We start from the raw sequence: 23,225 nt of genomic DNA, 5'->3' as shown, positions 1-23,225 counted from the left end.
ACATAATATTTTTCGTTCGCACGCCGTTTCGTTAACAAGGCGACCGATAGGATGTTGCGCCCATTCTCACGCCACAACACGGATGATGAGATCCCGGCCAGCGTTTATGGGAGCAGGTTTCGTAGGTCCCGGAGTAGGATTATTCACGACTCGCGACCAGCTAATCAGAGAGTAAAGCGTGGCACGCTGATTATCTGCACCGCCGTTGTCCACTTGGCAAATTACTTGGTAGCCCGAAAGTTTCGATGGACATTATTTAGCACGTTCCCGGTGATGGTCCCGACCATGCTCCCGGTGCTAGTCCTGCTGGTAGAAGTTACCCTAATCCGACGCCCTTGAACTCTTTCCCGCGGGCCGGGGCCGGGGAATAGCGTTCCCCGGTCCTGGATCTCGACTTCGCGCTGCGAAAAGCCACGATCCCGGTTGACCTTTGGACATGGGCTCACGTTTATGTGGCGTTCGTGGCATGATTTATGCCACGACCGGATCCGGTTGCCGGTCGGTCAGGACCGCATTCGCGCGGACCGTCATCGTGGTTATCCGACGCGAACGGCGAACGGACGATGTCCCGGATGTTTCGTCCTCGGCAGCTTCCCACGCCAACGCAAGCCGTAGACCAGAATTAAGAAAAAAATCACGCGAGGCTAAATTGCAAAGCACGGTTGCTGGTGACCGCAAAACGAGAACCAGAACAATGTAGCCCTGTTGATGGTGTAGTCCAGGCAAAGAACAATAACGAACGAACGATGCAGCATCCCGTGGACATGGGGTTAGGCATGGTTCGTTTATACATTTTGAAAGTAGTTATAATGCTATTGGCCATAACTAAACTGCGCGATGAGTTTCTGTTGAAATATGATAACGATCGAATTATTGGATTTAAAACTGTTTGGATCACACTTTTATGTTGTTACACTGTAAATCAAATGTAATTTACGCCTCTCTACAGGAAAATGTACGGCAGCATACCTCCATCAGCTTACAGTTAAATTAATCATCCACGCCGGCTACCGGATCTGAGTAAAAAAGCTTCCAGAGCCAACGGGAAGGCGACATTATTACCGAGAGCGGCTGTACATGGTTTCAAAGTTTTTGTATTAACGACTCGCTTTATTGGTTATCCTTTCACGGACCGGCAACGATGATAATGGACACTATAGGGCAAGGGCAGACAGCCGTTATGTACGGGGTATTCTAATGGATTATTATTTGTAAAACCTGCGCCAGTGCTGTAGGCTTGGCCAATGCAATGATATCTTGTAAATGTACCTCGAAATCTCTTCAGAGATTCGGCTGCTCGGTCGCATAGCTGATCCTGCTTCGTTCCGACGCCAGAAACCGGAGTCTGCTACCCGCGTAGGTTTGACGCACATTCGCGCTGCACCGGAGTGGGCAACATATCCTGGGCGCTTTTTGGCAAGGGTAATACGATGGCCTCGGTCCACCGTAATGGCCGGCACTGCTTCGTAATCGGTAAGTGCCAACAGATGTGGTTCTCTGAGGGTGAAGCTATTTTCTGTTGCTGACCACACGTGTTTAGAACGTCGTCAAGGGCTTGAGATGAATGGGTAATGTTTTACAAAGCTGGCCATAAAATTGGCATTCTGTCTAACTCATTTTCTTTTTTTTTTCGTTCATCACAGCGCAACAGTGCCGATGAGAGGCGAGAACAGTTCTGTCTCTATTTTTATTGTGCACACGTTTATGGAATATCTCCCTTTAATCCTCCAGGCGCGAAGGTGAAATTGAATCGACGAAATGGTTTGATTATTCGCTCTTTTTTTAACGTGGCTGTTCATCTTTTGATACGGCAAAGAAGTGCTTTTCCACGCGAAATAGCTGCCCGAAATTGCCCCACCGAATGGAAAATTGATTTTGTGCCATGAAATTTCCACGCATCAATCCGGCCGGTGTCGGTTGAGCGCGTACCTGCTGATAATAATACCAGAGCCCAATTTACTACCCAGCGAGCAGCGGATCCCAAATGTTAAGAGCGTAATCAAATCAAACAAATTGTGAGTGGGTTGGAGTAAAGTACTATCAATTCGAGCCTCTCCGGTTTAGGTCGGTTGATAGCGAGGGCGCCTCATGGAAGCTCGAGAATTTTATTCTTCGTTCACCTCTCAGGTGTGACGAGAATAAAAAGAGATGTTTGCACATGGTACATCTATTTTCAGTTCGTGTTGATCTCACGGTGTGTAAAGGAACAGGATAGCTCGAGCGGGTAAATCCACAAATTTTCGCTAACTTCCTAACCCTCAGTTTCCGAGTTTCAACTAAACCCATGGTACTGATGAAAACACAAAAAAAATCCACAGGTACCATTCCTGTGGTACGACGGAGACAAACAAATCATTTTTAACTGCCGTTCCACGGTGTTCTAGAATCTAGATGCTCCTTCCAGAATGTGCGGTTGAAAAATAAGGATCATTTTTCCCTGAAACACCAGCATTCCCTACCCTGCCCGTAAAGGCCATCCTTGGCGAAAGATAGGCGAAAGTTTCCCAAAATAAATATGCTCTGTCTTTCCCGAAGTCGAAGGCGCCCCTTCTGACCGAAGGTCCGCAGATGACCGAAGTTCGCATCCCACGAAAGGCGAATCAAAGGCACGTTTTTCGTGGTACGATTAATTGTGCCTAATGAAGCCAACTGTCTCTCATGACGGATCGGCCACTTAGTGGACTGGTTAGGTTGGCTTTCGGTGGGAAATTATAATTGTACTATTAATTTTCATTGCATCGCAACGCTGATTGTGCACGTCGGAAGAACATTCCGGGGACAATCAAAACCAACCGGGAGATGATTGAAAACTTGTACGTTAAGCATAGGGGCTCTAACAGAGGATACGTTTTCACCGGTGCTTGACGCTGTTTTTTAATAGTATTTAACAAAAACTTCATTTTATTCATGTTTCTCATATTGAGCATTTACAGCGTTTGAAGAGAATAATTATTAATGTTGCGCTTGGGCATTAAAGGCAAGTAAATCAAATTAAAAATGCCACCGACGACTTTAAATCAATTTAATCAACAATCGTAGCAAATAATAATCGAAAGTTAGATGATTCAAATGAATTACCATCTCAATGATCTAGAAAAAAGTTGTATTTTGCAAACTAGTGTGCTTACTTACTCGATTACCTTTTATTTTTTCACAACTACACTGTTACCCAAAATACAAATCGTAATGAGTAATCTCGTAATCGTAATCTATGTACGAGAAGAAAGGAAAAAATAAATTAAAAAATATTACTTTTAGAGTGAAACATAATTTCTTTTAAGATGTCTACGTGTAACAAAACAAAGATATTTTGAATAAAACGGCCAACAGATCTTAAGCAGCCGCCCGCCGCCGTTGACAGTTGATCGTTCGCAACTGACAGCTGCTTGACAGCCGCCGAAGCACCGAGGCCAACGGTTGGTCGGCGGCTCGCATTCGAAAGTTGTCGTCCGACGCGAGGACGCGTTGATTTGTGCTGTAACGGAAAGTGAACCTGGATGGTATTTTGTGATGGAATTATCGTTGGTGGCCCAATTTGACGAGCTGCGGCGTTCGTGCGATGTACTGCGTGACGGGGCGGCCGAAATAGAGTTTCTGCGCTTCGTCCAGCTGCAGGACGAATGCCGGACGCAGTGGTTGAAATTGACCGAAGAAACCCAACGCCTGCAGCGGGAGCAGGACAATGCGCTGCGCAGCATATCGAACCTGGAGTCGAAACTATTCCATGCCCGTAAGCTGCTTGAAACGGAGTCGAAAGCCCGTCGACTGGCGGAAAAAGAGTGCGATACGATGGAACACAAGATGATGGCCGTGTTTGATATCGTGCGCAATGAGCAAACCCTGCGCGACGAGACCCGCGTCCGGCTGGCACAGTATGCGGCGGAACCTAGCCGCAAATCTCGCCATGGCCACAGCCACCTGGACCGCGAAATGGAAAACAATTTCAACTCAAGCGGATCGTTTATGTGCGATCTGTCGCTTACACAGTCGGAAGACGATTTACTTGAGCCTTTGAAGGTGCAGGCAAAGCGAAAGACCTGGAAGAAGCACCGACCTTCGTACACGAACAACAACAACAGCTTTAAGAGTCCCCAGCCACCAGAAGTGAAACGGGTAGAAATAAATTCGGCAGCAACTACGAAAGACTACGGTCGGGTTGGAGTAGAGGGAGAAATCATTGCCCACGCCAAGGTTAGCGTGCCGACAGGCATTGACGGTGGGCCCATCCTCGCTGAATCTACATTCCGCACAACGGCACCGCAACAGCAGCAGCAGCACCTTGCGGTTCCACTATCCAGCTGTCCGTCGCCGAGCTCGACAGCGGCCACTGTCATTAATGTTGCACCGACCGTTGATCTGAAGCAAACCCCGACGAAAGCGATCATCCAACGGCAGCACGATCTGTGCGGTAAGACCTTCCTCACTTCGGACACTTGCAATCAATGCCAAGAGCGGATCCGTTTCGGCAGCAACGGCTTACGATGCCGTGGGTGTAAGGCAAACTTCCACAGCTATTGCCGCGACAAGATATCATTTCCGTGTGCTCCGCAGCAAGCGAAAGGATCCGCCCGCCGTGGAACGGTCGCGGCCACCGCAGCAGGAGCGACGCCGCAGGCTCCCGGGGCCCTGTCGCTCCTTGAAGACTACTGCCCTTCGTCGAGCCCTCGCATTCCCGCACTGATCGTGCACTGTGTGAGCGAGATCGAAAATCGTGGCCTTGCCGAGGTCGGCCTTTACCGGATGTCCGGTGCAGAGCGAGATGTACGAACGCTAAAGGAAAAGTTTCTACGAGGCAAATCCATTCCTGCGCTCGGGCAACTCGACATTCATGTGCTGTGCGGTTGCATTAAGGACTTTTTGCGTACGCTGCGTGAACCGCTCATTCCGGCATCACTGCTGCCCGAGTTTTCGCGCATCGTTGCCAACAATCCGAGCCCGAACAAGGAGCGCGTCCGGGAGCAGATGTGCCAGATCATAGAGCGCATGCCGACCGCGAACCGGGACACCCTTGCCTTCCTGATGTTGCACTTTCAGCGAGTGGCTCAGTCGGCGGCCACCATGATGCCGGTGGACAATTTGTCACGCGTTTTCGGGCCCACCATCTGCGGCTACTCGCGCCCTGATCTTGGCATGCAAGATACGTTCGCGGAAACGATTGTACAGTTCAGCATTGTGCAGACGATGCTCAGCATCGCCACGGACTACTGGAGCCAGTTCATCACATTGCAAACGGGATCGAATACCGACGTAGAGAATATACCGCCCGCGCCCAACACGCAGCGCAACGTCGGTCAGCAGCCGTCGATGGTTGATAAGGCGCGATACCAGGAAACACCAATCTTGCGTCGACCACGCAAAGATAGAAAGTACTACGCGACGCCACCGTATCGAACATCTAAGGAGAATTGAAGGAACGGCAGTACGGCTTTCTTCCTCCTTGGTGATTTACGTTTCCTGTAGGATGAACACTCGAATGTGCGAATTGAACTCGTAAACTGAAACTCGAATTAAATGATAAAAGAACAAATTTGCAACAGGCTTTCACTTTTAGGTTACTTAAAAGCATAGTATATTAATATTGTTAATTGTATTCTTTTTTCCTTAACAATAAACATAATTTTCAACTAACCCCATCCTTGAGAGCGTTGCGTTTTGCTTTGGACCGTTCCATCGTACGCAGGAGGTGGTTCCGCAGTGCCGACTCCTTGCTGCCAAGAATTATGATTAATTTCTTGATTAAATTTCATACTTCATGTGTATTGACCTTCCAGTTCCCATTAGCGTGGGTCTTCATCGATGATGAATGTTTTTTTTCTCTCGTCTCATCGTTTCAATATCGTCGCTTTTACGACGACAATGAACGACGCCGCTCGGCGAAGAAACATCAACCCATGGTCAGCATCGTACACTGAACGTACTTTTCTCGAAAGAGAATCCCCCGAAGGAACCAACAATCGTCCCTTTGCAGGTTGGCGGCCTGCTCGTGGATTGGCTAAATTAGAAGAATATAATCTCAGCGGGATATGATTCAATTTGTTTTCATCAGCTGGCCATCCCCCCACGAGTTTGTTTGTTGCCGTCGTCCCGTAGGCGAACGGCCAATTGTTTTCGGTTCGACTTGATATTGTTTCCATCAATGATGGGACGTCGTCCGGCAGGGGTTGCGCTGGTGAGTTATCGAACACACGAGGAGCGTTCCCCAGACACAGTTACTGCTAAGCTGCCTCGACATTCCGACGAACGACAAAAAAGCAATCCGCCACGCCGGTTCCTCGTATTCCCGTAAGTGATAAATTTTTGATGAAACTCTAAATAGAACCAAGCAAGGCGCGAAACGAATCCTGAACCGCAGAGGCGTCTGAAGGGGGCGATACTTCTAGGGGTCTAATTTAATTACACGTATGTCCTTAATTAGTGGCAGCCGGGTGACCGTGCTGTCCGTTCGACCCTTTTCAGCGTGCTACGTGCGACGGCGCTAACAGTGCCAAATTTTCGATGAACAAATAAGTTTTCTTTAACCCGACCCGCTCGACGGGCCAGTTCGTCAAGTGCCCTAGCAGAAACACAGTCGGGGAGGACCCGTTTCTCGAAACTGCTGACAATGGTCGAACTATGGCAAATCAACAATTCCGAACAAATTACGTTGGGAGCATTCAGGTGAACCACTGATAAATTAATTATCACCTGTGAGTCAACTGCGTGAGACTTTTATATTAGAGGTGCGTGGGGCCCTACAGCGAGACATGATAACGAAACAGCTCTGGGTGAGCAATCTATCTATCGTACGATGTAACCAGCATCATTTGCCTACGTTTAAATGGAAAGCAAATGCTGGTTTAATTTGGTTTATCCGTTTCTTTGCCTAGTCGCGTGGCAAACACTTGCGTGAAATTAAAATGTTAAATGAAGTTTTACAATATTTCAGTTCCGTAGCTAGTATGCAAAAGTGTCGATTGGGTGGTTTATGTTCATTTATATGCAAAGATTCTTTCTCATAAAAACATTCCAAACTAAATTGTGTTTCCCCAAAATGTGACGGTCATTTTACGTACCTAATTTAGAGCATTATCTTAACTCAGGACTTTTCTCAGTCCTCTTTTATGGCAACGGATTAGGAATTGTGGGGGAACGCTAATCAGAATGAAGATTCATTATCCTGTCATCGTCATCGCCATGGTCGTTTACCTCGCCCAAGTCCAGGAAGTGCAACTCGTTAATTCCGCAGGCAAGAATGGTGCTCAGATTGGCAAGAACAAGGCCGCTGGCTGCTCGTTGAGGTCTGTGGTTTTATGCATCCCTTCGGACGGATCCTTCCTACTTTGCACGAGGGATTCTCTGCACAACTCGCCCACTGAACGGCTCGACCCTCGCTTTCCGGATGATAATCTGTATCCCTGTTCTTTTCCTATAGCCTGGTGAGATTATTAAGATGGTCAGAACAGCGAACAATCGGTAGCAGAACGTTTTTCTACGCGAGACCCGCCGGAATCCCTGCGGCATGCTTATGATGAAATGTTCTCGGTAGAAGCCGTTACTCGTTTCTCCGCAGTACCTTTGGGCGGAAACCTTGGAATTGTTGATCCCACGCTCCTCTCCGGGCGTACCTTCGTTACTTGAACCGTCCGGTGCGGGTTTCCCATCGCGTAAAGTGCCATGTCTTCAAATTAATCATGAAATAAAAATAGATTGCGGACTAAATTGGTCCGGAAGTGTTTTATAATCTCTGTCCTGCCGCGAAGCGTGCTAGTCACGTTTCCTCGGAGGGCTTTTCCTGTAGCATCTGCCTTCCCAGTTTTTATGGCACTTTTAATCCTGCTTTTCCTTGTACTTTCTACCGTTTGCTGGTAGGCATACTAAAAACTACTAAACGTGAACATAGAAGGACATGTAGCTTAGAGCGATTTGTAATACTTTATCTTTTACGCTGAGTTCTTTTCTATGTTTCGCCTTCCGCCTTTCGACCCGTGGCTATTTCATATTCTTAAATTTATGTGTTGTTTGCCGTTCTCGTTGACAGGTTGAAAGGGTGCGCGCATTAGTTGATTGCGCGAAAGGCATCAACTAAGCAACAGAAGTGTCTGCGGATGGCCATAATTTTATCGCATTTGTGAGCTACAAGAAGTTCAAGAGATCCGGAAAGAAAGCCAAAGAACATCACCGACGAAACAATAAAAGCTCAGATATCACTCCAACACCGTTCTATAAAACCTGCCGAGATGCGCTCCGATCTTTCCGACGACAAACACGGCGTTCAGCTGGCGGCGGCCGAAATCGCCGAGTCCTCCGATACCAGTGGTTTCTACGAGCTTGCCTCGAACGGTTCGACGAACGGCATCATCAATGGTAGCGGCGTCATCAACACCACTCAGCATTCCCACAATCAACAGCTTCATCAACACCATCAGCATGGCCAACACGATCATCATTTGCACCCGGATCATCATCATCATCACCACCATCTTCTGCTGGCGGACGATTTGCAGGATAAAGGGCAGTCGAAAGTGCTGCTACAGACCGAATCCCTGTCCGAGCACACCGATGGCATTATGTTGCGGAGTACCTCGCGACCGAAGCGGGCCACGAGACGGATGCAAATGGTAAGTTGCCCGAATAAGTTTTATCTCCATAAAACAAAGCTTTATGAGTTTTAAAAAGTAAAGTGAAAGTAAAAGCAGTATTTTCTTGGACATTTCATCCCTTACTTGATTCCATATTTTATACAATTTCGCTGGAAGGTTTATCACAACGTATTTTCCCATTATCATCAGAACTTAACCTCCATTTGCTCTTTCGACGGGAAACGACCTGAAGTCTTGGTTTATTTTAGGTGCTTGACATAATACTATTTTACTACCTTATTCGACAATAATTCCGGCGTTTCCAAATCATCGGCATCCCTGCCTGTTACTCTAGTATAAATATTTCTAGAATATTCATACTTATTTTCCCTTGGCTCAAACGTGCGCCAAATTAATTTCCGTTCAACGGACCAACCTGGTTACACGTTTCGAAGAGAAAGCCCTCTACATTTTCCACAACTCTCACTCCTACTTGCTGTCCGTCGCAAGTTCACACGATCCTCAATCTACTTTCTACTCCACGATTCTACGCCCTGTCTGGCCAACCCTGACGAACAGTTTTATTTCACGATAAAAATAAGCTGATAGTCCACAAAGTTTTTTACGACTCTAATTACTGAAATCGATATCGCGCACCGAGAGCGCAACCGATTTTGCGACCCGCACCCGGAACATGCGCCCGTCCGGTTTCGGGCAGTTCGTAATCCGCTTCGGCTTTTTTCCGATATCCTCACCGCCGATTGAAATTAAGCGTGGTACACGGTGTGACACCTTGCCCCGGTTCGTGCGATTCTGTGACGTAGCCCTGGTCCTGGCCGGTGTTCGGCATATTAAACGGTTTGTTTACTCTGTCATAATGATAATCGTGCCTGGAATCCGGTTCACGAATATTGCATCTGTCCACGTTTTCGGACGGTGAAATCGAATGAAAAAAACATCGGGTTCTGCTGCAGAGCCGTACGTTGCCGGTGTTCGTTTTATGATCGGTTGGTTTTTCGGTGACCGGCCAATCGTTTACGATGCACAAGGCTGTGTTCGTTCTTATAGATGGAAAAAGCCATTCGTTTACGGCACACTAGGGGCATCGTCCGCTAGTCGGGTTTTTTTTAGTAACGAATGCTTTTATGTGGCCTGGAAAGAACCCGCCAAGAAGGATGCACGCTTTCCTGCGGATTGTAAAACCATAATCCATGTTGATGCACATTTTTTCATTTTGAATGATCAATTTAATTCCAGAACAAGCTGAAAATCGAACATATAACTAACATTTTAGTAAAATTTTTAAATTACTCACAAAATGGAGAATATGAGTGCTGAAAAAATGGCAAACAACTTTAATATAGAACAATTGTTCAAGCATAATAAATTCGTGAGCCACGTCCTCCTATTTTGCATAAACCGTTATCGACCGAGCAACTTTATAACGTTACGAACATATAAAACAATCGCTTATAGCTTGAGTTAATATATTCTTGCCACTTCTCTATTTGGCAATCACACAATACAGGAAGCAACAATCGATCCGGACATGACGGATTCGAGCTCCCAGAGCGATGACACGAGCTGCGGCAGTAGTCGCACCGGGAGCCGGGGCAGTAACGGTGGCCGTTCGGCTCCCGGAGCGAACGGAAACGGAAACAGCAGCAGTAGTGCGGCCCGTCGCCGCAAGGGCGCACTGAACGCCAAAGAGCGGAACGCCCGGCGACTGGAGTCGAACGAACGCGAACGGATGCGAATGCACAGTCTGAACGATGCGTTTCAGGTGAGTTTCTGGTGTCATCAAACGATGCCACGATTCCGCGAGAAAATTCTTGAAACCCCTCTTAAGACAGCATCGAGTATTCTGTATACCTTTCATCTCTTGTCCGTCTCATGTCTCCGTCCGCGTCTACGACGATAATTCGATACCCGGCTGATCGATGCACGCCACGGCAGTCCTTACGGGAGGTTATACCGCACGTCAAGAAGGAGCGTCGGCTGTCGAAGATCGAAACTCTCACGCTGGCCAAAAACTACATAACCGCGCTGACCGATGTCATCATAGTGATGCGTGGGGAGGGTGAGGCCGCCGCCGCTCTTGCGCCAGGCACGCCAGGTCTCCTGCTGCACAACGCGATCCCGCTCCCGGAGACTGCTGCGGCCCTACAGAGCAATGTCAGTAAGTCGCCGGAAGTTGGCGGTCCGTGTCACGCGACGGACGTGGATCAGATTTCGACCACGCTCGATATCATCGCGTCCGCGTCCTCGGTACTTGACTGCCACGACACGACGCACCACGCCCCACTTCCGCATCACCACGGTCACCACCATCTGGGCGATGGCGGAAGTACTGGCCACGTCAGTAGCAACGGCAACAGCAATAGCACCAACACCAACGGCACCAACAGTACCCTTGACGTGGCCATTGTGACGGGCGCCCCGAATGGCCACCATCACCATCACGGTAGCATAAACAACAATCACCTTAATACCCACCATTTCAATAACAATAGTGCCAGTAGTATAGATATTGAGAACAGCTTCTACGAGGATCCATTTCAGATGATGTAACTTCTACGACCCTCCTTCACCGATTTGTCCGTGTCGAGTCTAGCGCTGGTTTCTGAAGCAAGCATTAGTTGAAGTTCTTTTGCAACGGGCCCCACAACGCTTTTGTTGTCTAAATTCAGCTCCATTCCTCATCTCGGTTTTTGTTGCAAAATTCAGCATTGTGGTTAAGAACAGACCATGTCACCATCTTTTCGGTGATTCTGAATTCGGCGTCTCATTTTTTGTCTTTCGGTTGGTGGTTGGTTCTCACGTTGGTCGGGATGCTCAATGCTCGTCCATTTTGGCCACGCTGAATAGTTAATGTAAATTAATGTGCCAGCGGCCAGTGTATAGGATTGGTTCTACGTAGTACCGAAAGTACCACGTTTCCGTTCCTGGAGCCTGGTGCTATGTGGAATGTTCGTATAAAACTAATGATTTGCTAAATCCCTCTCTCCAGCAAAAAGGCCATTGTTTTGCCGACCGTTTTCTATTCAGTCTTCATTTTTCACCACCCGTCTCGCCCACCGGTTCCAGGACGTGATTCTGTGGCCAAGTTTATTCGCTATTGTTTTTATCTTTCATTCTCGAGCTGTTTTTTTCTTTCTCGGTGCTCAGGAGAGGCCCAACGGAAACGGACTTCCCACCTTTTACCTTCATTCACTAAAGCCCCCGCGTGCCATCTTGGGTTTCTGTTTATTTGAATTTATGTTTCCCGTTTCGTATTTGTTATACTTTCCTTCCGTTACACCCGATCCCGAAACCACCGGTGCGGTGTTCAAATCTCTTGACTTGTCTTTGCTGCACGTTTCCACTTTTCTGGTGAATCCACAACGCACCTGGAATCTTGACGTAGTGTTCTACGATCCTGCCTGGTTCCGCTGACCGATGGAGTCTTTGGTCCACCAAGCATTCCGCGGTTGGCCTTGGCCTCTTATTTCGGACAGTAAAGCGTGGCTGATGAGATTGGACCAGAAAAAAACCGCAACAAGGACACTCGTGTGAAGGCCCCAGTTTTGTATCCGTAGATTTATTACTGTCGCATGCTTTGCCCACGCGTTCCAGCCTGGCTTGTCGGCCTGGCTGGATTCGGACCAAGGATAGTGATCTTCCCGCTCCACCGTAATAACAACGGGGGATGGCAAATTCTTTTCATTCTGTCACACTGAAGTTAACGGGGGCTGACAGAAGCAGAAGAATGCTGGAATGTTCTAATCCACTCCAAACATGGGATTCTAATCCGTGATCCGGTTTCAGGGCCAAAATATTCATCGATTTGCATATCTAGATAGCGAAACTGGTTGGTTTGTTCAAAGCCACATTTTACTGTTTTGCCATATCTGTTCATTCCAAAATTCTCCATTTGAAGACAAATTTATGCAACTTGTAGTTTACCATTAAAGTTCCCAACCGAGGTATCCACAAGGACCTCGAAAACAAGTCCGAATGGCACATTTGACCAACAGCTCTTGCGGAAGTAACCCATAAAAAGTGCGTCAAGAGGCCAGGCATAAATAGAATTCCCTTTTGGTTTGAGCCCACGATGCCGGCAGCGGTGGTATAATCGGATTGACACAAAGCCACTACAACGGCCAGCGGAACGATTTTTGTGCCAAGCGCCGTTCTGGCGATTTGGGTTATCGATCCTGACGTGGCTGGCGACACGGCTCCAATCGGCTGGAAACGAAGACTTGCCCTCCGGACACCGTTCTCGGCGGGGTGCTCGACACATCAGCATCAATCACTCCGCTCGCATTAGCATCTCAGACATGTATCGTCCCCAGTGGGGCATCCTGGCGGCATATTTTTGCGGAGGAGAACCAATATAAGGCTGCCGTGGGAATGACGGTGGTGGGCGAAGGTTGGGAGAATTCTTCTCCGGGGTTGCTTCTCTCCACTTCGCTGAGGTTGTCTACAGATTTACATCTATGCAGGGCGATCGATTTATCCTGATGCTGCAATTGACGGTGATTTTTAACAAACTATTGCAGAGGTCATAACTTTAGTACAGTTTACTTTCCCATTGCTATGACCTGAATAGGCCGCTTTCACAAGTACAGCAGGATTTTCTACACTTTGATTTACCTGTAAAGTCTGCTGATTTGATTACAAAAGTTTATCATTTTTACAATAAATTCATGAAAGTCTGTCTGTTTTTCTTCTTGAGAAACAATGATCAACCTATAAACTGATTCTTCCTACTAAGCATTCTATCGAAAGTTCCACGAAGTTCCACTTCTTCAGGTCGCGACCCTCATGAGAAGTGGCTGATAAGTTTACGCTTTTGTTGCGCCATTTTTGTCCAATTTCTATATTCTTCGCAAGCTTTAAATCCAATTACTGCCATCTACCGTGGGCTTTGCAGCCCCACCGATCCGATCCGATCGGCATCCGAAAAGAGAAACATGACCCTTCAGAACATGAAGCAGCTGCGTCCGTTGCGTATCACGCACGGGCCACCGTTAAACGAATAAAGGAGTTTCAGCATCCGCACCTCGCAGTATGAGCGAGGTTTCTAGCCTGCGCTCCAAGGACATTGGAAGCGTAAAGTATGATAGAGATGGCCAACGATTATGCCGATGTCTTTTCAAATGATACATTGGCCCAACGCTCCCGGATCCACCGGTTGCGTGAAATCTTGTCTTCGATTTTTTCCTCTCGTATGCGCTCTCGTCAGGTGTAGATTCCTCGTTATCGTCCACCCATCCGACGGACGTATCTTCGTCAAAGGCGCCAGATAATAAATTTATCGAATTTTTCTCTCCATCGCGTCACCCTACGTACCATCCATTCTTGTTGTCATTCTCGCCCATCTTCGGGACCTTCTTGGCTCAACTTTCCATCGCTGCAGTCCATCATGTTGTACGGCAAGAAATTGGGCATTTTTAAAGAATTTCGCCCAAAAACGATACTGGCTGCCCTCTACCTCCCCGAGTGACCTTGAACCCTCGGCCGATAAGATGTATGCGTTTCGTCTTAAGGAATAAAAGCGTCCGCGAAGAAGCAAGAACCATTGGAATGGATGGCTTCCATTTTCTTCATCATGAAGTGCGTTTGTCGGGGATGTAAAACGATTTAAAACCGGCTGAAAAGTTTTGCCGTCAAGCCAATGTCCTGCCGCGGTTCTTATCGGTCAATGGCAGGTCCTGGAATGTGCACGAATTTCGCATGGAGCCAAGTTATAGGATCGTTATCACTCGTGGTATCCGGCCAGTTGTGCTGAGTTGAGACGGAATTATAGCTTTGATCGGGCAAAGAATAATTTTACAATCAGCACCATCCATCGACAGGGTCTTCTCCGGCTCTTTGGCCCGAAGCTGATCAAATCAATCAAAATTTTCATACACCACAAAGGCGTCCACGTACCAGGCGCCTCCATTCGCTAGTTTCTGGAGAAAAATGGCCCAGTAGCTCGATACTGAGATGGATATCAGGAACTGGAAACTGGGATGTGATGGATATCAGGACTGAAGTTTGAATCCTTCCCCTTCAAATGGTGCTAGTTTCAGATGTGTTCAGTTTCAGTGTGGATCTAAACAGACTACTACAGAAATCTACTAAAGGTCTACAGAAAAAAGAATGCAGGAAAAGTGCATTTGGTGGGATCACCTAGGAATTTTGTACTACGACAAGCAAGAGATCACCTATATAAAAACCAACTGCCTACAGAAACTATTAAAGCCTATAAAAATACTTAAAACTTGAGTGTACACATAATAAATCAATATTTGTGCGCGATACTGCTTATGACTAGCTACTAACGATCGATAATTTGTTCAAAAAATTTCTTGGACTTTCACAACTCATTTTACTTTTTAAGCAATCTTTTGAACTAAGAGCCGTGGTCTGCCGCATAACCATGGTCTTAAAGACTGAGCTGAGTTTATTAAAATGTTGTTGAGTTTTTTATGGCACAGATTGGAAACTTATTTTCAAATGCAACGTTCATCGCTTTCATCGTTTATCACCTCAAACATTCACACAGGAAAGAGCATTCCATAAAAGAATGGGTGTTGTAACATTATTTAATTAGATTCAATAAAAATCGGTTCAGTGCAATCATCGAGCACGCAATATAATCGACCATACGTTTACGGTGCTAGCGAAAAGCTCTTCAACCTGTTGGTCTTCCTTCTCCATTTCACCATTCTCGCGATCCACACAGTGAAATAGACAAAACGAGAACGCACGCCCCCCAACCGTCACAAATGCCAGGGCAAAGAATGGGAAGGTAATTTATGGCTCATCGTTAACTTGCCTTTTACGATCCGTCATTCTTGCGGATCCTGCTGCAACCAAGAGGAAACACTCAGCCAATCATTCTTGGCTCAATTATGTTGCCTCTTCGCGCGAAATGATTCTCAATTTGCCCAATAAAGTCTCACCAACCGCTCGCCAGCCGTACGAAGGACACAGGCACGGCCCGGGACGCACACGTGCGTTCTGTGAACGCGTGCCACGGTATCCTGGGTGAGTTGCCTGTTGACGGTGCCAGGAAGATAAATACGTCCTTAGGTACATAATTCTATCAAGCCTATTCTTCACACTCGCCCAAGAGGCGGCCTCCGGGGGTTGCGTGAGACAACAAAACCGGCCCCGAGTCCCTTTACACTCTTTTGGGGTCGATCGGCAAGAAAGTGAGAGAAAGAAAGAGAACCTTCTCCGAAAGAAGGAAGTGCGGGCGTGAACAGGGTTGCGTGTTACAGAACCGCTACCAAACCGTTTATAATAACATTACACGCAGATTTACGCACAGCTCGAACGTGGGCGAAGAAATGGAATGCTAAGCCCGCGGGGGTGTAAAGTCGTTCGTTCAAAAAACAGCGCACTGTATTTTGGTAACATAAAAAGAATCTCTCTGGACAACGCATGAGACCAGCAGCACTTACCACTAGCGTCGTGATGGCTGGACTACGGACTACGGCCGCCTGGATCCCTCGGAGACACAGCATCGAGACTGGGCCTTCTCCCAGAAACCCTAAGGAAAGCCGGAAAAAACGTCAAACAGAAAAGGTATTGGTTATAATTTTAGTCGTGTTGTCCTTCGGGCAACTTTTCGATCCCTCTGCGACCACCCTTCCATCTTTACACTTGACGATGATAAAATATCATCCTTTTATTACGGTTCACCTCGCACCGCGCACCACCCGTCTTTTAACACCCTGTTTTGCCTTCGATTTATCGGATTTTTCGTCACTTCAACGCTGTGGACTCGTCCTCTCGTGTGTTATCTTCCATTTTCAGGGCGCACCATCCAGCGTCCTTTGCATAGGGCTTTTCTTTCCCCTTTGGCCTAAACTATGGACGGCAGAAGAAAGCAGAAATCGGTTGCCCTTCGCGTGTGTGGAGCCGGTTGTCTTTTCCCCCATTACAATGGATCATTTTCGAAGAAAGAGTTGGCCAAAAATCTTCACTGTTGAGTTCCATCTTCGACACAATTTATTTATAGCTTTCAATTGTTTGTATATTTTTTCTATTATGCTTCAATGTGAGTACCATTTGAACTTGTTAAAAAATATACCTCAGAATGAAATACTGTGTCCAAAATATTTTATTATTGTTGTATGTTGTTGATTTTACGCTACGCTATGATACATCAAACAAACGAATATGACTGAGCTAAACTTCTGCAATCACCAGGACATGCATAAAAAAATCTCATCTTTTTCAGTTTGTTCAGATATTTTTAGTTTTTAAATATAAATATCATGACATTCCCTTTTTTGGCCCTCTGCCGTGATAAGTAATTCTTCTTATGATCCGGCATTTACAACCACCCGAGCGGTCTTGGCCTGCAACAGAAACAAAGTTAAGATCTCGGATGCTTACTGTAACAATGTATTTTTACGGTAGGGATGTTGAACCTTCCCATCACACCGGAATCGGGAATCGAAGCTCGCCAGCGTCGCGGAATACTCCATCACATTTAGTAACTAACTTTCAAAAGTCCATCGAATGTATCTCGCATGTTGTAGGGGAACAAAAGAGTGGATCACACTGTTCGATAAGCTTTTAGTAAACAATCGAAAACATCGCTATTTACCGTAAAAAAATGTTACCTTCTCATCAAACCTCTTGCCTACACTTCACTATTTTACAAATCTTTTGGTAACATGTTATTAACAGCCACCCAAAGGGGAAAAGATTCTCATTGTGCCAACATTGTGCGGTGGGTCGTGAGAAGTGTAATCACGTCAACAACAGTGAGCCAAATGTTTGCCGCAACACTCGAATGCGACAAGCGGGTTCTTAGTAATGCTCGAAGCGGATTGAAAGTTTGCTAGTGGCTCGGAGGCTTCGGGACTTTTCATCCACTCTCGCACGAAGTTATTGGTTCCCCGTTGATGTAAGGCGATCACGGTGAGAGCGCCTATGGCAGTCCACATTTGTGCGACGTATTGCCGTGCCCCAAAAAGATGTTTATGTTAATCAAATTCGACGACGGGGAACCCGCTTCGTGGAAAAGGGCTCCCCAGGGCAGGGCAGTTGTTTACGCAAGCAACGACTCGTTGTCAATTTTGCGATGGATTATGGTTCTAAAATATTGGCAGCTTGTGGAATGGAAAAAGTAAGTTCACTCAACGATGGTGGCCTAATTATATGTTGCTGAGAGGGATATTTTAAGCCATGGATTGAAGTGTTTGTGGATTTGGCATGTGGTTCGGCGTTCTAAATTGAGAACCGTCTTACGGTTTTATGGATACAGATTATTATGGGTGCAGTGACGCACTTAGAGACACAACGCGGTATCTAGCCCATTATCTAGCCATTTCTAATATCAAGCGCACTCCAAAACCCACACAAAACACCAGCAACACTTGAGAAAAACGGTGAACCTGTCACAGCTTGTCGCGACCAGAAGTTGCTGGTATTGTCTGAAGAACTCTCTCTTTTCTTCTTCGAGTCCTCCTTTTTACACACTCTCGATCAGTGCGATTAAATTCTTGTTCCCTATGTAGTAAAGTTTACAACACGCAGCCATTTTAACATAAAAATAAACCAACACTTATCGTCACCCACATGGAAGCTTGTTTTTTTTTTGCAATACTCAAACACGTGTTTCTTGTACCCCGTGGGAGCAAAACCGGAACAGGACCAGATGTAGTCCGTAGTGTGTGGACCATTTTCACTCCCCGTAACCGGACGGGCGAGCGGTCAATGAACGAAAAACATCAACCCGATGTCCAGCCAGTTGGTCGTTTTTCGTCGCCCATCTAAAGCAATAACCACTAGCAAGCAGTCACTGTGCAGTGGTAGCATACACATAACACATACACAGTCACAGAAACGGCACTTCAAACAGCAGTGACCGGAGAACGACATGTCGTGCCCAGAAGGAACTCCATCTGCTGCATCCCCTCGGGGAGATCGGGAATGATGTGTTTTAATGGATCTTTTTAATGCAATTATTATTTCCACCACCGTCATCCAGAGCCACCGTACCATTAACGCCAACACAATGGCCGTTGGTCTACACGGCGCAGTTATCCGGCTTTAGAGCGTCCACAGAGCTGACTCCTTAACGGGACTGTTGTTTTGTCCGTCTCTCATCTTATGCACTAGGCATAAAGTTTATTGAGGTGCATACGGGTTCATTTCTCTCTTTTCAATCGATTGTTTTGTATCCTCTACTTCTGTTTTCCTTCGTTATAATTGTGCTAAGTAACATCCATGAGTGTGATGATGAAGCAACATAAAGTATGACCCAGTCCTTTCCGTCTTATGTCAACATCGTCTTTTGTCAACAGAAATCGTTCCTTTTCCACGCGGGCATTGAAGTTACCATCAGCACAACTTTGCCGGCTGTTTGTTATGTTTACAGCTTTGGCCAAAGTACCCCAAGAAAGCGGCACCCAGTCTTGTTGCACAAAGCTTGTGTTTTCCAGTTCTAACATACTATATATACGCTGTATAAACAGCCTCGTAGAAAGCTTTACATGTTAAATAAAAACAAATCAAAACGAAGTAATAAGCAATGGCGAAACACGAAACTCGGTCTACAAATCAAGTTTGGCTGATAGAATGAAGCACAGAAAAAAAACATAACAGACACGGATTGCCCATATATTGATGATCCGCCGCAGCTCAGGTTTGGTACCGTCCTCACCACATTCGAAAGATCCGACACTCCCAAAAACGGTGGAGCAAGCGACAACTGTTTCGTCTGTTAGTAAGTTTCAAACTTTGTATCATTTGTAGGTCTAGCGAAGAATGTTAATTAGTAAGGCGTAGAAAAATTACGAAACATAACAATGCTGTGCGAAAAAATAATTAAACTTAAAGAACTAGCGGCACTGCTAGCCCGGTTTGGATTGGGTATGGAAAACCTATAGTTAATGTTCACCACTGTTTGAAGATTCTGTAAAAGAAAACATTCGCATAGTTTCAATTTAGTTTAAGCTAGCTATAATTTGTAACTGTGTTCATATGTTTAGTTTACTCATTCAAATTTTATCTACTGCTCTACTAGTTTTGATCACAACTAATGTTATTAATTGAAAGTTTATACTAGTTTTATCAAACACCATGGAGAGCTAAGCTATTTCAGTCGTTCAACATTAAATACATGGTTACATCACTACTTCAAAGCAACGCAAACTGTCCATCGACGAATGTAAATAGGCAAAAATCGAAAAACCACTAACTTAATGTTAGCGAACAATAAGTACAAACAAATCAAAACGACAACTAAATGCCAAATTATGATAAACTAAACAGATAACACTTGAAATCTACTTGTGAAAAAACTAAAATACTATGTAAAAAGCTATCCAGCTGAAATGGCTATGCTGAGCACGCTGGCCAAAGCGCAAAGCCGCGTTGGCGGAAAGACAGTAATTATCTACACCAAGGCTACAGTATCAATGCTGATTGTGATTAGAGAATGGAGGAGTGTAAAGAAATAGAAAATGTGCAAGCAGCACGTTTCGACGCAAGTGGGACGACAGTTACCGAAAGACGAGTTGATTATTTTTAAGAAAGTTACTACGTTAACTGTAATAATCCCGTGAGTCCGGAAGCTTTTTGAAGCTTAACAATAGTTTCGTTTGAAAATGTTTTGACACAACACGATGGCCATAAATGAGCAAAATGCAAAGTCTTGGAACTATATAGTGCGTATTTGTGCCAAATTTCTTTCACTCTACAAGTTGCGATTACGCATATAAGATCGAAAAACAGAGTTGTAAAAAGTTATTAAAAAGAATCAAACCTAAAGCACATGTATGCACTGTGCTTTAAAAAGGTCCTTGCCATAGCAGTTTTTTTTCCTTCCACTAACGTAAGGATGAGAAAAGGACATACCAAGGATCCTCAAGAGCCGTGGACACGGAAGAAGAATTGCTCTTCAACGACATGTACATAACGCTTTGTTATACAAGTTGCAAACACAAAAACAACCTGTCGCTGTTAACAGAAAGCAAAATCAACGGTATACTGTAATTGGCGTGTATGAATAGTATTGGAGCAAAAACGCAAACAACACTACTGACGAGAAAATAACGTTAACTAAACCTGCAGAGATAGTGTTACAGCGCAATGTACATACGCTCCATCGTTAAAATCGTAGTAGATCGTAGATGATCGTATCCACGCATTCTTTTTATTTTCTTATCCGAGCGAAAGGTTTTCAGACCCCATTTACCGATTTACCAGTCTTACTCTAACTCTCCATACCGTGTATCTGAATGTTTGTAGAGACATTTTCTGCTTTTCAAAAAAATATCATCTTGCAAAAGAACAAAACCATTTTCCCGCTACCGAGAACCGTCAGCCATCGTTGTGCATTTGAGAATAAAGGCAAAGAAAAAGTTTAAAGTTATAAGTATGTCTGTACGTTATTAGACAAAAGTTATTTGAGAATTTGTTTGCTTAACCACAAACGAATTTTATTTGAACTGTAATTGTTTGATGGTATAACAAGGAGGAATGGGATCACTGATCCACCGATCTTGATTTCAGTAATTCATTCTTCTTCGTCACCAAAGTTTTCTACCTTGAAGCTCACCTTCCTGCATTCCAACGTACGAATATTCACAACGGCAACACTCTGATGCTCCGAAAATGATGGGACACAAACCAATCGAGTTTTGTGTTTCCCATCCGATCCGTTCCACTCTTCTGTGAGGAAGTCTCCCGTGTTACCCGCAAAGTACACATGCGGACATTCGTTCAAGATGAATGGATCTTTCTGACTGTACGGATAGCATGGCAGCGTGTCCGGAGCCGTGGGGAATATGTGACTCCATTGAAGCGATGCCCTTAAAGCTTCCAGCGGACACTCAATTTTCGAATAACGCATTATATCCTGTACGTTCTGACCGGATGTACCGACGACGAATCGGTCTGCCAACTCGAACGCGTACGGATTCGGTACGCCGCGGAAGCTCGAATATTCAACTGACCGTGGGAATAGACAATGATGCATCGGTTGTTGCGGTATCATATGATTGGCTGGATCGAACTCGCCCGGCATTAGATCTACTGGAACGGATTGTGCCAGGTTGTAGACCAAGGTATCAACTGCTTTGACCGCCGCTACGAGCTCCGCCGCTTCGTTCGTGGCCTTCGTGTGAAGATGGTTTTTGTGTTTCAGATTGGCTTTGACCGAATTACCGGCAATCACGATTCGCACAACACTAGCGGCTTCCCAATCATGGACCTGCCCGAAACCCTCCAAATTACCGAAAATCCATTGCTGGAATAATTCCAACGAAAGCGAACAATCGTTTGCGGCAGTCTTAGTAGTAGGGAAATTGTAAAAATATAAAAAAATGTTAATTGTCCACGTACGTAAGGACGAAACTGTTTAATGCTTACCTGATTCAATCCAGATACTAGTACCAACAACGGAGAGCTTTCCAAAGATTTTAGTTGCTTTTGGGGTCCGCCTTCATAGAAGATGAAGTCTTCGACGAAAAATCGTCCATCCGATTCCTCGTACCCTGATGTTGGTTCACGTAGGAAAGAAATAGAATTAGTGTTCTTCGAAACTACATGAGCGTCCCAGGCAGATGTGCGTGAAAACTACGAACACAAGCGTGTTTTGTAAACAAGGAGCTCCGAATAAAAAGCATTATGAACATAACGAACAGCAGATTTCTTTTCAATTTTTATGGTTGGAAATGTGTAATGTATCCTACTACTTGTAGCATGTCATATGTGCAATTTATGTGTTATGTGATTATATGCAAAGACCGTTCCTGTGGTGGAATGTTGTTGAAAGGAACTTGAGCTGTTGGACGTGATGGTGCAACCAAATCATTTGTGTTATCCACTCAAATGAGAAACATTGAGATGAATGATTGTTTCACTTACTGTCTTGTCCTTGAACATCGAACGAACGATCGATTTCGGTATTTTCGAGCAGAAGAATATTATAAATACTACATTAACAACGAACTTTTACATGGGCGGCGACCTTTCATAGACAAGTCTTGTAGCACATACAAAGTTTCGTGGAAGACTCACCTAATAAAGCGCAGACGACTCCCGTAACAACCGAGTGTACGTCGATCTTCCCAACCAACCTGATGCGCTGAAGGGCATCCTCCAGGACGAGAATGTCCTTGTCGTCGGCGTAATGTGACCTTGGTGGCTGCGGTGCTAGCTGATTTTCTTCCGAAATTTCACGCAATACGCTGGGTTTCAGTTCCTATCAAATAAAGTGACGAATATTGTACATCATACGGAATGGTTTGTGCTAGATTTTCCTACCTGATGCTTGAAAAGTGTTCCAATAATGACACACTTTTGCGGACATCCTTCCCGCAGATCAGTCAATCGCTTGATAGGGATTTCGTTGCCCCATTTCTTCACCACACGTTCCGAAACGAGCGCCAGCATTTCGTCCAAGCGAGACGCGTAAATAAATGCAAACTGCTTACTGAAGTCTTTTTTTGCTCGAAAGTGGAACTTTTCCGATCGATTCACGTACGGCACCTTTAGCCGCTCGAAATTGGCCCCCGTGGGAGGGTTAGAAAAGTTGGTATCTTGCGGAAATAACATTTTCTCTTTCCGTTTAGTTAGCCACCAACGCCAAACTCCAAAACACTTTGAACAAACCAAAACAAACAACTGTCAGTGCGGGAATTTAAGCGCGCACTTTTCATAAAAACA

The 23,225-nt window shown here is 45.6% G+C and overlaps 3 protein-coding genes across 3 annotated transcripts; 2 read left to right on the top strand and 1 right to left on the bottom strand.

The window, feature by feature from the left end:
• Positions 1 to 3,510: 3,510 nt before the first annotated feature.
• LOC131210408 (rac GTPase-activating protein 1) lies at positions 3,511 to 5,409 on the top strand. The gene has a single exon (XM_058203650.1). It carries the CDS (start codon positions 3,511 to 3,513, stop codon positions 5,407 to 5,409), a length of 1,899 nt encoding a protein of 632 aa, XP_058059633.1.
• A 2,807-nt stretch (positions 5,410 to 8,216) lies between these two features.
• On the top strand, positions 8,217 to 11,129 carry LOC131211060 (protein dimmed). The gene is made up of 3 exons (XM_058204409.1): positions 8,217 to 8,597; positions 10,087 to 10,341; positions 10,515 to 11,129. The coding sequence occupies exons 1-3, from the start codon at positions 8,217 to 8,219 to the stop codon at positions 11,127 to 11,129; spliced, it is 1,251 nt and encodes a 416-aa protein (XP_058060392.1).
• A 9,896-nt stretch (positions 11,130 to 21,025) lies between these two features.
• On the bottom strand, positions 21,026 to 23,133 carry LOC131210126 (DNA polymerase delta subunit 2). Its single transcript, XM_058203328.1, has 4 exons — positions 22,824 to 23,133; positions 22,578 to 22,761; positions 21,927 to 22,051; positions 21,026 to 21,846 (listed from the first exon to the last, which is right to left on the bottom strand). Exons 1-4 carry the CDS (start codon positions 23,112 to 23,114, stop codon positions 21,073 to 21,075), a joined length of 1,374 nt encoding a protein of 457 aa, XP_058059311.1. The 5' UTR covers positions 23,115 to 23,133; the 3' UTR covers positions 21,026 to 21,072.
• Positions 23,134 to 23,225: the final 92 nt, after the last annotated feature.

The sequence above is a fragment of the Anopheles bellator genome, chromosome 2, assembly GCF_943735745.2.
Source record: "Anopheles bellator chromosome 2, idAnoBellAS_SP24_06.2, whole genome shotgun sequence".
Lineage (NCBI taxonomy): Eukaryota > Metazoa > Arthropoda > Insecta > Diptera > Culicidae > Anopheles > Anopheles bellator.
This window is presented reverse-complemented; position numbering and strand designations above follow the sequence as displayed.

Bases quoted from the DNA above. Each gene is read 5' to 3' on its own strand.
- LOC131210408 (XM_058203650.1), top strand. From the start codon at position 3,511: ATGGAATTATCGTTGGTGGCCCAATTTGACGAGCTGCGGCGTTCGTGC.
- LOC131211060 (XM_058204409.1), top strand. From the start codon at position 8,217: ATGCGCTCCGATCTTTCCGACGACAAACACGGCGTTCAGCTGGCGGCG. The intron at 8,598-10,086 runs GTAAGTTGCCCG...CACACAATACAG, and splicing joins CCACGAGACGGATGCAAATG to GAAGCAACAATCGATCCGGA. The intron at 10,342-10,514 runs GTGAGTTTCTGG...ACGCCACGGCAG, and splicing joins GTCTGAACGATGCGTTTCAG to TCCTTACGGGAGGTTATACC.
- LOC131210126 (XM_058203328.1), bottom strand. From the start codon at position 23,114: ATGTTATTTCCGCAAGATACCAACTTTTCTAACCCTCCCACGGGGGCC. The intron at 22,052-22,577 runs GTGAGTCTTCCA...AACCAACATCAG, and splicing joins AGTCGTCTGCGCTTTATTAG to GGTACGAGGAATCGGATGGA. The intron at 21,847-21,926 runs GTAAGCATTAAA...CCTACTACTAAG, and splicing joins TAGTATCTGGATTGAATCAG to ACTGCCGCAAACGATTGTTC.